The sequence below is a fragment of the Glycine soja genome, chromosome 14 (genome assembly GCF_004193775.1).
Source record: "Glycine soja cultivar W05 chromosome 14, ASM419377v2, whole genome shotgun sequence".
NCBI lineage: Eukaryota > Viridiplantae > Streptophyta > Magnoliopsida > Fabales > Fabaceae > Glycine > Glycine soja.
Window position 1 is genome coordinate 22,638,160 of NC_041015.1, and position 16,413 is coordinate 22,654,572.

At 33.9% G+C, this 16,413-nt stretch overlaps 1 protein-coding gene across 1 annotated transcript; it reads left to right on the top strand.

The window, feature by feature from the left end:
- The first annotated feature begins 6,444 nt into the window (after positions 1-6,444).
- Positions 6,445-9,578, top strand: LOC114383420 (BURP domain protein RD22-like). Its single transcript, XM_028343097.1, has 4 exons — positions 6,445-6,590; positions 6,810-6,918; positions 7,725-8,158; positions 8,839-9,578. The coding sequence occupies exons 1-4, from the start codon at positions 6,552-6,554 to the stop codon at positions 9,358-9,360; spliced, it is 1,104 nt and encodes a 367-aa protein (XP_028198898.1). The 5' UTR covers positions 6,445-6,551; the 3' UTR covers positions 9,361-9,578.
- The last annotated feature ends 6,835 nt before the right edge of the window (positions 9,579-16,413 follow it).

Consider the following 16,413-nt stretch of genomic DNA (forward strand, 5'->3'; position numbering starts at 1 on the left):
AGATGGTTGACTATGTGTGTGAATCTTTTCTGCATACTTTGGATGTTCTCATTAGGGTTCATCCTAAATAATTCATATTCATGTGTAAGGGTATTGACTCTAGATCTTTTCACATCAATGGTGCCTTCATGTGTAAGTTGGAGAGTATCCCACATCTCCTTTGCATTTGAACAGTTTGACACTCTAAAATACTCATCTATTCCTAGGGCTGAAGTGATAATGTTTTTGGCTTTAAGATTATATTGGATTCTTCTTCTATCCTCATCAGTCCACTTATCTCTAGGTTTTTGTGTTGTGGTGCTAGTGCTTGCATCTACTATGGTAGGTATGTAAGGTCCTATTTTTATTGCTTCCCAAATGTTTAAATCTATGGCTTCAATAAAGATTTGCATTCGGGTTTTCCAATAGTGGTAACCCTCACCATTAAAGATAGGTGGCCTGTGGATGGAGTTTCCTTCAGGAAATAGAGAATTTGAGGAGGCCATGAATCTTGAAGTTGTAAAACTTTCTACAAGATACCTGCTCTGATACCACTTGTTGGATCAAGTGGCCTCGGAATAATTAAGAAGGGGGGGGGGGGGGGGAGGGAGGGTTGAATTAATTATGAACGTGTCTTGTCTAATTAAAAATCTATCCTTCTTAATGTTACTAGATTCAATTAGGCTTTTACTACTAAGTTAGGAAAGTAAAGAACAGAAATAGAAACTTAACCAAAAGTAAAAGCGATAATTAAAAGTACACAACGGAAATTAAAGAGTGTAGGGAAGAAGAAGACAAACACAAGATTTATACTGGTTCGACCATAAATCGTGCCTACATCCAGTCCCTAAGCAACCTGCGATTGTTGAGATTTCTTTCAACCTTGTAAAATCCTTTACAAGCCAAAGATCCACAAGGGATGTACCCTCCCTTGTTCTCTTTGAATAACCAAGTGGATGTACCCTCCACTTGAACTGATCCACAAGAGATGTACCCTCTCTTGTTCTCAGTATAACAATCCCCAAGTAGATGTACCCTCTACTTGTACCACAAAGGATGTACCCTCCAATGTGTTGGGACAAAGAATTCTCAGGCGGTTGGTCCTTTGAATCTTTGTAAAGGGGAAACAAAAGATATCTCAGACGATTAGTCCTTTGAATCTTTGTAAAGGGGAAACAAAAGATATCTCAGGCGGTTAGTCCTTTGAAATCTTTTGCTTAAGGGGAAGGGAAGAATCAAAAGAATTCTTAGGCGGTTAGTCCTTTGAATCTTTTGTAAGGGAGAAGAAAGACACAAAATAATTTAGGCGGTTAGTCCTTTTGTTCTTTTGGCAAAGGGAGAAGAGAATGAAAAAGATGAATAACACAAGTTTTTTATCAAAGAAATTTTCTTGAAAGAGAAAATATTGAACAAAAACTTTTAGAAAGATGAAGAGAAATGAATTAGAAAATTCTGTTGAAAGTGTTGAAAAAGATGAAAGAAGATATTGAAAGATTGAATGAAGGATGTTAAAAGAGGATGTTATCAAGATAGATTATTTTTGAAATTCATGCCATGGTCACATATTTATAATCTCTTGATGACTCAAGTCAAAGTTTGTGACTCTTGACAATTTCTTTAAAAACTAGTCACTTAAAAAGTCGTGACTTTTGAAAAAATCTTCAGAAACAAGTCACTTGAAGAATTGTGACTTTTGAAAATTTATTTTTTGAAATTAGTCATTGGTAATCAATTATCATTAAGGTGTAATCGATTACACATCAACAGATGTGACTCTTCATTTTAAATTTTGAAAATTAAAATGTTTAGAAGCTCTGGTAATCGATTACAAGTATTGTGTAATCGATTACACAAGTTTAAAATGATTTGAAAATGTTTAAACACAAGTTATAACTCTTGAAATTTGAAATCTTAACATTTTAAAACACTGGTAATCGATTACCAGAGAGTAAAACTCTTTGGTAATGATTTTGTGAAAACTTCTTGTGCTACTCAATGTTTTGAAAAACTTTTTAAGACTTATCTTGATTAAGTCTTCTCTTGATTCTTGAGTCTTGAGTCTTGAATCTTGATCTTGATCATCCTTGAATCTTGATTCTTGAAACTTGATTCTTGAATCTTGATTCTTGAAAACTTGATTCTTGAATCTTTGGATTTTGCTTAACTCTTGATTCTGTGGCATCATCAAAATAACCTTGGAAGGCATTGCTTCCACAACAGACCCTCTACCTCCTCATGCCAACGACAACCATCCTCTGATTGAACCACTACGCATACTAGACACAAAATGGGACACTACACATGTCCCACATTCTTTGTTGGTCTTGGTTTAATTACACAGGCTACCACCGAAAAAAACATTGTGGGAACAGTGGGACGCGTTACGTGAAAATTTCCACCTTGAGGACAAGGTGTCTTTGCAAGCAGCGAGTATTGATGAAGAATACCAGACTCGACCAAGGAGAATCACTCAGAGGCCAAATTACCTGAAGGATTATGAGAGCCATTAAGCCGACAGTAGCGCTGAATAAGTGTACATCGAACAACCATTGGGATACAAGGTGAAAGGAGAAGAAGACAAAGTTCTCAAGCTAAAGAAGGCACTTTATGGACTAAAACAAGCACCAAGAGTATGGTACAGTCGCATTGACAAGTACTTCCAAGAAAATATCTTCACAAAGTGCCCACACGAGCATGCCCTTTATGTCACGATCAAAGATGGAGATATCTTGATCATGTGCATATATGTGGATGACTTGATCTTTATGGGAAGTAATCGAAGTATGTTTGAAGAGTTCAAGAAAACAATGATCAAAGAGTTCGAGATGACCACTATTAGACTAATGTCATACTATGTCGACATTGAGGTAAAGCAGAAGAAAGATGAAATCTTCATTTCACAACAAAAATATGCAAAGGAGATGCTCAAAAAATTCAAGATGGATAGCTCCAAGCCAGTTGGTACACAAGTGGAGTGCTAAATGAAGTTATCAAAGTTCGACGAAGCAAAAAAGGTGGATGCTACAAATTTCAAGAGTTTGGTACATAGTTTGTGATATTTGATGTGCACAAGACTAGACATTCTATATGCTACTGGACTCATCAGTCGATACATGGAAACTCCAACCACTACTCATCTCAAGGCTGCAAAATGAATTCTTCGCTATATCCAAGGAACAATTGACTTTGGGTTATAGTTCTCAACAAGTAATGACTATAAGCTTGTAGGTTATAGTGACGATGATTGGGCTAGAAATGAAGATGATCAAAAAAGTATTAGTGGATTTGTGTTTTTCATGGGGAATACGACCTTCACTTGGATGTAAAAAAGTACTCGATAGTCACTCTTTTGACTTGTGAGGCAGAATACGTAGCAGCTACTTCATGCGTTTGTCCTGTAGTCTGGCTTAGGAATTTGTTAAAAGAGTTGGACATGTCACAAGACGAGCAGACCAAGACCTTTGTGGATAATAAGTCAACCATTGCTCTAGTAAAGAACCCAGTGTTCCATGATCGAAGCAAACATATTGACACTCGTTACCACTACATAAGATAGTGCATAGCAAGAAAGGATGTACATCCAGAATATGTGAAGTCTCGAGACCAAGTAGCTAACATCTTCACCAAGCCGCTCAAGCAAGAAGACTTTATCAAGTTAAGAAGCTTACTTGGAAAGGTAAATCAAGTTTAAAAGGGGGGGGGGTGTTGAATAATATAAACTTGATTTAGCCCATTAATCAAGTGTTAGGCCCATTTAAGTTTATGGTACTATTCCAAAGAAAATTATAGAGAAGTGTAGAGTTAAGTAGAAGTAATATTTAATTGGAAGAAGCGTGTAGAACTAAGTAGTTGGGACAAGTGTGTAGAACTCTCCCTTGAAGCGTGTGGAATCTTTGTTGATGTATATAGAAATCTCTCTTGGAGCCTATAAAAAGGGGGGAGATTGTCATTTGTAAGTAAAGCCAAAAAAGTCAAAACAAAAGCATTTCTCAAGTCATAAAAACTATCATTTTTCAAATATTCTCTCCATTTCTCTCAAATACTTTCCATAACATTTTCCTTTCCAACATATTGTTGCCGCTAGCACCACTGTTTCACCATTGTTATCACCACTATCACCGTTGTTACCATTGTGACCACCACTATTTCACCCCCACCACGACTATAACCACCAATATCATTGTCGTCACTCCCAGCCTGCTACTCAGCCACCGCCATTATTTCATAATACATCAAGATATATAAGATAATATGATTGACTTGTTTATTTATCTTCAATTTGAAACATCTTTTTAAAAACTAAAAAAAAAGTATAAAATGAAATTTAAAACTCAACTTAAATTGATTTTATTTTTTAAAACTTTGGAAACTACAAAACGAGAAACCATATCCCAAACGGGCCTTAGAGAGCGGGTTTAGCCTTTGGTTTTCAGGATATGAGCTGGTTGGATGAATCTCCATCCCAACTGGGCATTCATATTGCCAAAGATTTCTATCTGATTCCTTTTATTCTAATAAAATTCTAGCTTTCTATTGTCAACAATAAAATTATTCAGTGCGTGCATGTAAGAAGAACAAGGAGCGTTGCCTAACTAATGAAATGCATGCATATGTACTGTTTCCAGAAAACAATTAATGAATAACTTGACATTTTTGGGGAGATTTTTAAATAGTTGTAAGTTTTAAAATTTTTAAAAACAAGAAGCTGTTTTTAGTTTTTAAAATTTAGATTTGTTTTTTAATTTTGTTTCAAATTGAACTCATTTTAAAAGTTTCAGATCAACTTAAAATTAGTTTAAGGATATATATAATTTTTTAAAATTTATTTATTGTTTCCGACAAACTCCAACATAACTGGTAGATATTTTAATTTCTTAAGAATACTGATAAGCATTTAATTCTCTAACCGTGTGTAAGAAAAAAAATTTATTAAAAAAGATAAAACTTACTTCAGTTATCTCTGTGTCAGGCTGATTTGTCACATAATGTTGGATTTTTAATATAATATTTACATTTATAATAAAATAGATCTCATTACTATTAATAAATAATAATAGAATAAAAAAATTGTAAATTTTTATCGAAACATATTAATATTCGATAGAATAATATTGAGATATATTATAAAAAAATTTATACTTTAGATTAACAACTAATATTAATCTCGTATATTTTCCACGTTCAGATGAGTACCTTTAAAATTTTCCTCCCATAGTGATTTATTGGAGTTGAACAAATTAAAATTAATTCCTATAAAAAGTTACATGTAGTATACATTAAAAAAAGAGAGTCTAAACTCTTTAATGGCCTGCTTGTTTACCTTTGAAAATGACTAACAACTGTCGTTCTGCCCCTAATAAATTTGAGTAGTTGTTTGTTATTTGATGCAAAGAATTATCCTGTTAAATCATATCAATACAATAAAAACTGAGACATGCTTTAAAAAGTTTGAGGGTAGTACTATATAAATTATAATATTAAAACACATATAACTAAAATTAAAATATATTTTAAGAGTTTAATTTTTATCTACTATCAATAAAAAAATTTACACAATCAACTAAAAAAATATATATTTTTGAAAGAATTATTATAAAACTCAATAAATATACTTTACGTGAAAATTTGTCATAAGATGACATTGTAAGAAAAAAAACCTTGTACTCCCATCTAATTAAATTCATATATTTAATGAATTTATTTAAAATAAATAATATCAATGTAAATATTATATCAATAAAATATTATCGATTAAGTTAAAAGAAATTATTAATAATACATCTATATTGAAAGAAATATAATTTTACCCTCGTTGCCCATCTGTCCAAAAGTACTTATGACAAATTAAAGTCGTCGAAGCAGCGACAGTTGAAGTTATTAAAAATGTATGACAAATTTGGTAGTCGATCGATCGGATGCTATTTGAACTTTCGACCGACCTTATCAGGAAACCATTCTTTCTAGAATATTTATTTTAGTAATTTTATAATGTCAATAAAAAATATTACATATAAATAAATATATGAAATATTATAAAAAATTAGAAACATGTAATATGTTTTTATTCAAAAGCGATTAAGAAAACATTACTAGAAAAAAGTTATAAGGGAATTTAAAATTATATTTTTTAACATTATAATCATTATATCCAAGGACAGATTTTAAGAGAAGTTATATACACATTTAATTTTCCCTTTAAAAATTTAGGTAGTTATATAATTTGTTATCATAACTACGTGTATCAATAAAGTCCTATACAATTGAGTTTCTTAGAGAAGTTGTATTCATTTTGGTGATCTATCAATGAAATTAATTTCTGAAAATAAAAACTGATTAAAGATATCTTTAATATATAAAAGGTATACAATTATGAATGTTGAAGTGTAATTATTTGTGACCCATATCCTTAACCTGAATTTTGGATTCGCGTGATTATATCTCGGCTATATAAATGCTGCGTGAGGCACATAAGGATCCTCATTCCTATCTCAAGTCTCACTTTTTTCAGCTTCTCTAAATTCTCTGTCTACTTCACCAAGCACTTTTGGTTGCAGCTTTGGTTAATTTCCAATATGGTGTTTCCTCTCCTATCTATCTTTGCTTTACTCAATGTGAGCTTCACTTTCCAAACTATAATATTGAATTAGCACGTGCTTGTTATTTTTCCCACTTTGTCTTCAAGTTGTGGTTCCTTTTTATTCAATATTCATGAACCCCTAAAGCTTTGATATATCTTGTGATACTAATTATTTCAAACATGTTTCCATATTAGATAATAGTAATGTTTACGTGGCCTTTATGCTAATGAAGGTTTTGTATTTAATTTGCAGCTTGCAGTGGTGGCAACCCATGCAGAAACCTTGCCCCCTGAAGTTTACTGGAAGTCGAAGCTTCCCACCACTCCAATGCCGAAAGCCATTACAGATATCCTTCACCCAGGTCAATTCATTTAGTAGCTATTTTTTAATTAGAGAAGTTGAAGTTGTTTTTGAATTTCATACCATTTTCATACGTTACATTCTGAGTCCTAACATCATTAGTAAAAAAAAAAAAAAAATAGTACTATTTGGAATGACTTTGTGACTAAAGCAATTGTTTTCAAACACTGACTGGTTTGTTACAGTAACACATCTTTAATACTCTTTCTCATTATTCTGTTATTGAATGAAATTTATGTGAATCTATTGAATATGTGAGTTTTATTTCTTAATCAGTACTAGTAGATCTGCTTCTAAATTTCAATTAATAGTATAAAATATATTAGAAAAGAGTGTTAGATATAATATGTTACAAGATTTATCATCTCCTAACAAAAAAGGAAAACCTTTCACGCACGTGATCTTAGACAAAAGAAAATCTAAACACCTGATAATGATAGAAAAAATCTTGCACATGATCTTAGACAAAGGAAAATCTAAACACCTGATATTTTAATTAATAATTATCAGTGATGAGCATATCCAACGCAGGTGCTTTATTAATTGCTTAAAATTAAGCAACATTACATGAAAAAATAATAAAAGTAGAGACATAGAATAGAAATAGATATAGGCAAATATTAGTTTATTAACTTTGTCAGAAATGTCTGTAAGAGATTCGAACCCGGACTTCTCCCTTCTTCTATTCTCTCTTAACCCCAAGTCATTCTTTCCTCCCACCAAATTAATTTTATATCTCCAAGAATATGACTACTCTTCAGCAACTGCACAATCAAATTCTGGCATTAACAATCTGAATATACGCAGATTTGGCAGAAGACAAAAGCACCTCTGTGGCCGTAGGAAAGGGGGGCGTAAACGTTAACGCAGGGAAAACAAAGCCAGGAGGCACATCAGTGAACGTAGGAAAAGGAGGAGTGAACGTGAACACAGGGAAAGGAAAGCCCAACAAAGGCACATCAGTGAACGTAGGCAAAGGTGGAGTGAACGTAAACACAGGACCAAAGAAGGGTAAGCCAGTGCACGTTGGAGTGGGCCCACATTCTCCATTTGATTACAATTACGCAGCCAGCGAAACCCAGTGGCACGATGACCCCAACGTGGCACTCTTCTTCTTGGAAAAGGACTTGCACTACGGAACAAAGTTGAACCTTCACTTCACTCGCTACTTCACCTCAAGTGTTGATGCCTCGTTCTTGCCTCGATCAGTTGCTGATTCCATACCCTTTTCATCAAACAAGGTGATGATCGAAAAAAATAATAAATTAAATATGTTTTTAGTTCTTTTAAATTTTATATTTGTCTCTTTATTCTAGCTTTCTGAATTAAAATTTCTATTTTTTAATTCATTTAATTCGCAAAATATCTTTTTTAATTACTCTTGACTGATTTTTGACAATAAAAAGAACTAAAAAAGTATTTTTTGAATTTTAAAAATTAAAAAAATATAAATTTTAATTTGAGAGATCAGAAAACATAAATCCCTAAATTTGAGTAACTAAAAATATATTTAAGACAAAAATAATAAAACAATGTACATAAATACAAGATTATAGCATGTGAGTATAACCATAATACCTAAAAGGCTATCAAACACTAACTTGAATTTGTACTCATATTCATGAGAGTAGCTTGGTAGAAAAAATAGTCAATTCCTCTTTGAGAGCTTTATGCTCATTCTAAGGAATTGTTAAAGAGAATGTGAATATGTAAATTTTCGTAATTTATGGAATAATAAATTTACAATTTCTTAACTATAGATAGAGCTCTCTCAATTTACTAATAATTGGTCAAATCCATCACTTGGTCAATCTTATCATAATTTCATCCAAATATCTGTAATCTATCTATGATAATTGATGATATAAAAAATAATATATAATTATTTATTGATACTAATTCACAACAATTATTTTAATAGGTGAATGAAGTGTTAAACAAGTTCTCCATCAAGGAAGGGTCAGATGAGGCTCAAACTGTGAAGAACACCATCAGTGAGTGTGAAGTGCCTGGCATTAAGGGAGAGGAAAAGCGTTGCGTGACTTCACTTGAGTCCATGGTTGATTTCGCCACTACCAAGCTCGGGAGCAACGATGTTGATGCTGTTTCCACAGAAGTGACAAAAAAAGATAATGAGTTACAACAGTATACAATGGCACCAGGGGTTAAGAGGTTGGGTGAGGACAAGGCTAGTGTTGTGTGTCACAAGGAGAATTACCCTTATGCAGTGTTTTATTGCCACAAATCAGAAACCACAAAAGCCTATTCTGTCCCATTGGAGGGTGCTGATGGAAGCAGGGTCAAAGCAGTTGCAGTGTGCCATACTGACACATCAAAGTGGAATCCCAAGCATTTGGCGTTTCAAGTGCTTAAGGTTCATCCAGGAACTGTTCCTATCTGCCACTTCCTGCCTCAGGATCATGTTGTCTTTGTTCCCAAGTAGAAATGTTTGTTCCGTCCCAAAATAATTATTATAGCTCATGCTTCATACCTTGATTTTATAATAACACTTCATATATGTCAACATAGTTGGATCTAGCAACAATATTGTATGTTTTTAACATGGTCAATTTAAGTTGCATGTGCCCATGATGCATTAGCACCATGCATGTATGTTTAATTTAAACATAATAATATATGCTATATTGAGGCTTTCTCTCATTCTCTCTGATTTGATTATTGTTGTTGCTAAATCGATCCAATATGTTATAACTAGACGATCCATTAATGTCCAATGTTTTTATGATAACAATGATATAAATTATTGATAGACTAATCATTTATTCTTAAGTGAAATAGAATTTACTATATATGAGCTCACATGGTAAAAAGATCCTACCTATCTTATTGTTTTTTTTTAGTAATCATCCGATGATCACAAGAACTTTTAATTGTTTTTGTTTTTTTAAGTACTATCCAACATTCAACACTGTTATAAACAAACGTTCAATCATTTGTGAAAATTAGTGTGTATACTGGAACACTTTTAGTTATTATTATGATTTCTCTTAATTTATTTGTGAAATTATGAAGGAAAAAAATTAATTTAAAACGAATTGTCCAACAGCCTTCTTAAAATAATGAATAACTTTTTGCCATTGCTTAAAAAAATGTTAATATAGAAGACATTTCAAAACAATAAATCATATTAAGATAATACTTGCTAATACGTAAAATTAGGTGTCCGTCAACATCATATTTTTAATAAGAAATAATTTAATTTATAAAATACTTTATTTCCATTAAACCAATACAAAATAATAAAAGTTTATTTGTACATTCTCAATAATACCTCGTTAAACAATTACAATATACAATTATAACACATGTTTACATTCTTGAAGTCATATACTTATTACATCCGAGTCACATTTGGAGAATGATAGCAACATAAAATTAAAACCTAATATATCCTCTTTTGTACAAGACAAGACCGAGACTGAGAGCTGAAATTCTGATACTGGGGACAGATGTCGTACAGGATGTCACGACATCACGCTTCAGAACATGCAGATTATATGTGTCCGTATGAACATATTAAACAAGTAAATAACACAAGAGAATTGTTAACCCAGTTCGGTGCAACCTCACCTACATCTGGGGGCTACCAAGCCAGGGAGGAAATCCACTAAAATAGTGTTAGTTCAAGGTCTAACAGCCACTGTTTACAACCTTCTCACCTAACCACTACCCGTGCAATCTCTACCTAAGAGCCACTCTTAGATATGAGAACCCCGCTCACTCCCTCTCAACCACACTCCCGTGTTTACAAATAAATCAAAGACACACCAGAGATCAACTCTGAACAAAAGAGATCAACCCTACACACTAGAGATCAACTCTACACACTAGAGATCAACTCTACACACTCAGGTCCAACACTTGATGTTAGGGTACCATCAAGGTGGCTCACAAAACACTCAAGTCCCAAACTCACAAAATAACTCTTCAATCCCGGACTTGGTACAAAACTCGTGCAGCCTCCATGGTTATATAGCAGTGTGCGTATCTGGGCTGCAACAGCTTGTGCTGGAGGAGATCTATCATTCTTCCTGAAAATCTGCACTTAAAGATCTAAAAGATACAGTTTGATCTTTTAGTTTTTATCTTTAATCTTTAATCCCTGAACGAACTCTTCTACTTTAAAATTCGAACTTTAATTATCTTTTAATTCGTTCCTAAAGATAGATCATCTAATCTCTTGCTAACTGCACAATAATCTGTTAAAGATATAACAGATTTATGTGTCCAGTATTTTCGGGCAAGATGTCAGGACATCGTATCCGACATCGTGGATCCTGCAGCTTCAATGCTTCATTTGACATTTTATCTTGACTTATGCATTGTGCAGCAACTCCAGTATTTTCGGGCAGGATGTCAGGACATTGTATCCGACATCGTGGATCCTGCAACTTCAATTCTTCATTTGACATTTTATCTTGCCTTGTGCATTGTGCAGCCCGATCTTATTCCTTGACATAACGTTGGACATCATGTGCAGCAACTCCAGCTTTCCTTCATTGTCTAAGTGCTTATGTTTTAACAAAATCTTAGCCAATCTTTTAAAACTCCGTAGAGCTAAGCACTAACAAGAGCAATGACTCAAACAAAATCTAACCCTTATATACCACTTAATAACTTAGAAGGCATCATCAGCAAATCCTTCTTCTTCTCGAACAAGTATAATAACCCATTTGGTGTTCATCTTAGCTTTTCCATCCGATCTTCATTGTTGGCATCAAATTCTCCATCTTTCTCTTAAAAACAAAGGACTTATGGAGTGAATCACCCATCTCCTCTAAAACTACAAACAAATGATCTTACGGTCATAAAAATACATACTAACCACCACGAAGTGATCCTCTCAGTCTAACTCGTAATCTTATTCACGTTTCTAATAGATTCTTAAATTATCACATTACAAACCTACTACCATTAGAACTTTCAGAACTCAGTGGTCTTGTACAATTTAAGTTGGATGACTATTGGGAATGCACCCCTTGTCACAAAGTAATGACAAGATTCTTACCAACACGGTTATGGCTCGCATTTGTTAGGATTGCCAAGTTGGCACCTTGAGATGCATAAACTCACCCCATGTTTCACATTTTATTAAGTTTTATGCAATTTTTTCTTCTCTCAACATTATATAGGGTTCATCATAATTCATGTTCTCCAAGCAAAGGGCTTAAGGCTCATTCTATGTCTACTTCAAAATAATGTACTCCAATGTGCAAAGGTATCTAATGCTTACTAAGTCCAAATGATTCATTAGATTCACACTCTTGTTAAGTCTTTATTCATTGTTCATGAGGGTTGAATTCTAATATCTAGAAATGAACTCATGCGTTGAGTCCATTTGTTCCCCCCTCAAGAATTTCATAATCCTTAGCCACACCAATAATTTTCAAAGTCATCATACAATTTTCTTGTGGATCACAAGTCCTCTCGGTTTCCAATTCAGCCAATAACAATTCAATAATAACAATTAAGGTGCAAGAAATTCATACTTAAATCAATTCAACTCTCAATTAATAGATACTTAGTAAAAGTAGATTCTCCTAACCTAATATTAAAACCTGTTTATGCTTCTCAAGGTTCTCATACACTAAGAAAATTTCAATTGAAAATCATTTGAAAGTCATTCATACACATTCTACAAGGTTCCATGCTTAGGCTTGGCTCGACCTACCCTTAAGCTTGGCTCAACCCACGCTTAAGCTTGAAATCCAATAGCTCAACTTCCTTTGTAGGTCATCTCGTTTAAGTTTGGTTCAGCCTACGCTTAATCTTGGTTCTAACCATGCTTAAGCTTGAAAACCACCAACCCATTTTTCCTTCCAGGTCATTTTGCTTAAGCGCAAGTAGCTCTTTGTTAAGTGTAATGCCCTGAAATTTAGATAACTAAAAATAGATGTTTCATGTATTTCTTGTATTATTTGATTACTTGATTAATTTGGATTAGTTGAAGTGTTGTGTGAATTATCCTTATGCAACTGCTTGGTGTTGATGTTATTGATAGAGGGCTATCCAAAGAGCATAAGGACCTATAAGGATTTCATGAGTTGAAGGGTCCAATGACAAGGTCCAAAGCCAAGCTTCTACAAGAAGAGATGGCTAAGAGAATCAAGGATGGACTACTTATCAAAGGCAAGGAAGGAGGAAGCTACAAGGAGTTGAATTGGAGCACCTTCGAGATTTGTTGAGCGGCTCGCTTAGCAACACCAGCTTGCTAAATGCATTTCAATCCAAATGAAATAATTCGCTTAGCGACACCAGCTTGCTAAATGCAATTCCAGTCAAAGGAGAAATTGCCCTTAGCGCGAATGTCTCGCTTAATGGCAACCTTATGCGAGTTTAAGTTGGGCCAGCTCACGTAGGCGAGTGAAATTTCTCCTAGGCAAGTCTTGCAGGTTAGAAATACATCCAACAAAGAGAAAAACATGATTTTTGTACCCCTCTTCTCCCCAAACACTCACCTAACCCCTAAACCCCCCTCCTCCTCCACCTACGGCCATCGGTGACCACCATGAGCCACCACCACTTGTCGCCCGACCACCGCAAGGAGTGGAACCCTTTAATCAAAGCAGAACCTTCAAAACCTAACTTGTGGATTTGATAGAGAATGGATCCCCGACCCCCCCTTTGCGGTTTCTTCAAGGTAACCACGATTTCTATGCCTTCTCCTAGTTAGATTAAGCCTATCATTGTATCACTTGTGATTTGGTTACCATTATTGGATGTTTTTACATTTCCTTTGAAAAAACCTTGAAAATGAGATGTTGTAAAAGTTACTTTTTATAAAACTGATTTCATTTTTGTGACCTTTGTTGAACCCCGATCACATTGGCATGATTGGAATTTCAAAATGATGTCTCTTTGATGTGGACCCCAAAAACACCATTTTAGCCCCATTTAAAATTGAATGGGTATTTGACCTTGAATGTTAAAATTGACCTTGTCTTTGAAAACTATAAGAAATTGTCTTCGTTTTGGTATATAGAGATCCAAGCTTGGACCAACAGATGTGAACCTAAGAGATCTCAAAACTACGCTACAAGGAGATAACGAGGAGACATAGATAGGTGAAGGGTGTTAATGGCTTTTTTATAGCTTTCGATGCCATAGTTAGGGTTTGGGGACCCAATTATGGGGTTGTATGTTTGTCCCTGTTGCGTGCTAGTTTTCAAGGACAAATTGTGTTTTAAATTGATGGGATGTGATATATTTATTTGATGCATATAGTTGTGAATGATGTTGTTGTATTGATTGAAATTTTTGAAAAAAAGTCTTAACTACAGAAGAGGCTATGCACAAATTTTTATATATGTCCTCTGTACTACTTCATTTATTAAATTTTAAATAGGCTTAAGAGTTTGCTTTGTATACTATAGTTTTGTTCTTTAATTTAGAATTTTCCCTAAAATACTAGTCTAGTTATATTACGAATTATTATTATATGTGATTTATGTTGTCCGAATACCTACAGAATGTGAATCTTAGGCATTAGTTTATATGTATTTATGTGGAATGTGATTGCTTGTGATGTTGATGACATTGAGATGAGATGATGTTGATGTTTATGATGTCATTGAGATGAATGCATGTTGTGTATGTACATGAGGGTGTAGTGACCCTGTCTGAATATCCCAAAAGAGTGTAAACTTGTTAGTAAGTACATGTGGTTCTTCATGAGGAAAAATCCTGGTGCTTGGGGGTATTTCACTCGGTTTGGAACTTCCTTGAGACTCATTGATGCAATCCTACCCCTCCAAGGGAATTGGATAGAAGACTACAAGAAGATTGAGCCAGAGATGCAAGAGAAGGCCTTAGGGTTCTCATGAGCCTTAAGGTAGATTTCGGGCCCATGGGCTAAGTATGAGCCCACTTATCTTTGTACATATTAGATTAAGGTTTCATTATTTTTGGGCCTTGTATTTAGGGCTCCATAATGTAGGTAGGGTACCCTAGAAATGTAGGATTTTCCAGCCCTTGTATTTTAGGGCACCTAGACTAGTTTTTGTATCAGGGGTAGTTTTGTAATTTCACATGCATTAAGTGAATATTTGATGTGTGCATTGGAAAATAAATTTAATTTAATTGGTATAAGCCCAATCTAATTAAATTTTAGAGGGGGAGGTGAGAATTTTCTTGCTACACCCCATTGTCACATCATATAGTCACACTTTGTGCATGTCCTTCATGTTTTACATGCCTCATGACACCTAAGCACACTTAGTGGAGAATCTTTGACTTGATCTTGGATTAGTGGGTTGAACCATAGCTAAAATTAACTAATCGTAATTAGTGAAAATTTGGCTCCACAAATTCAATTTCAAATTCAAGTAAAATTTGAATAGAAATTTAAATTTCCCTCCAATTTTGTGTGACACTTAGGCTATAAATAGAGGCCATGTGTGTGCATTTTTGGGAACTTTGATCATTTGAGAATTAAACTTCAAAGTTCAGACCTCTTTTGAGGCATAAAATTTTGTGCTCCTTCTCTCCCTCTCCCTCCATTCATCTTCTCCTACCTTTAAGCTCTTATCCACGGCTTCCTATGGTGGTGAGCTTCTTCTAGACTCATCTTCTCCTTGAAGTGACATCTCCTCTCAACTCTTCTTCTCCATTCCGCTGCCATTAAAATTCAAGAAGCAAAGGACTCCATTGATGAAGAAGATCCAAGGACTCCAAGCTCCAATAGAGCTACATCATGTGGTATCAGAGCATCTTCATCTCGGTGATGTTCTTTTTCTTCCTCTATCTTTTTTTCCGGTCAATTCACTTTAATTCCTTGTTATTAATCTTATTCTCCATGTATATCCTCCATTATCTTATGGTTTGGTGCTGTTTAGAGTAGATTCAAAAAAAAAAAAAAATAAACCAATAAAATCGTAGATCTACACTTGTTCTTGCATTTCTATGGTTCAAATTTTATAGATCTACTCTTGAATCATGTTTTTGTGTTGATTTTAGGTTCTATCATTTTTCAGTCATAATCTTCTTGTGCTGAACCTTTAGATCTAAATTTTCTTCCAAAATATTGATTAGTAAAAAAAACACAAAAATCTAAGTGTAAATCACTTAATCCTTATTGTCTTAGAGTCATGTTTAGTCATAATAATTGTCACATTATGTTCTAAGCTTGTGTTGAATTTTTACTTTGGTGATTGAATTCTAGATACATTTGTTCTTGTATTCTTATCATTCTTAGCCTATCTTTTGAATTTTGAGTCTAATTCATGCATGTTATTTAGTTCATAACATGTTCTAAATCAATTCCTAGAAGTAGTCTTGTTGTTGAACTTTTTTTTTGTTTTCTAAGTTTCCTATATCATGCCTATGATGAAGTTGAGTTGTGGCTGTATTTGTGAATCAAATAAGTCTTAAGCTCTCTTAAGCATAAGCAAACACAAATGATAACTATCCAAGCCTTAAGCAACATAAACACTACTCTTGATTTCTAGGTTGAAATCGCTGGTGCTGACAGCTTGAA

What these genes read in the sequence shown, in the direction of transcription:
- LOC114383420 (XM_028343097.1), top strand. Translation starts at nt 6,552, where the DNA reads ATGGTGTTTCCTCTCCTATCTATCTTTGCTTTACTCAAT. An exon ending in TACAGATATCCTTCACCCAG is followed by an intron (nt 6,919 to 7,724) that starts GTCAATTCATTT and finishes GAATATACGCAG; the next exon opens with ATTTGGCAGAAGACAAAAGC. An exon ending in TACCCTTTTCATCAAACAAG is followed by an intron (nt 8,159 to 8,838) that starts GTGATGATCGAA and finishes TTATTTTAATAG; the next exon opens with GTGAATGAAGTGTTAAACAA.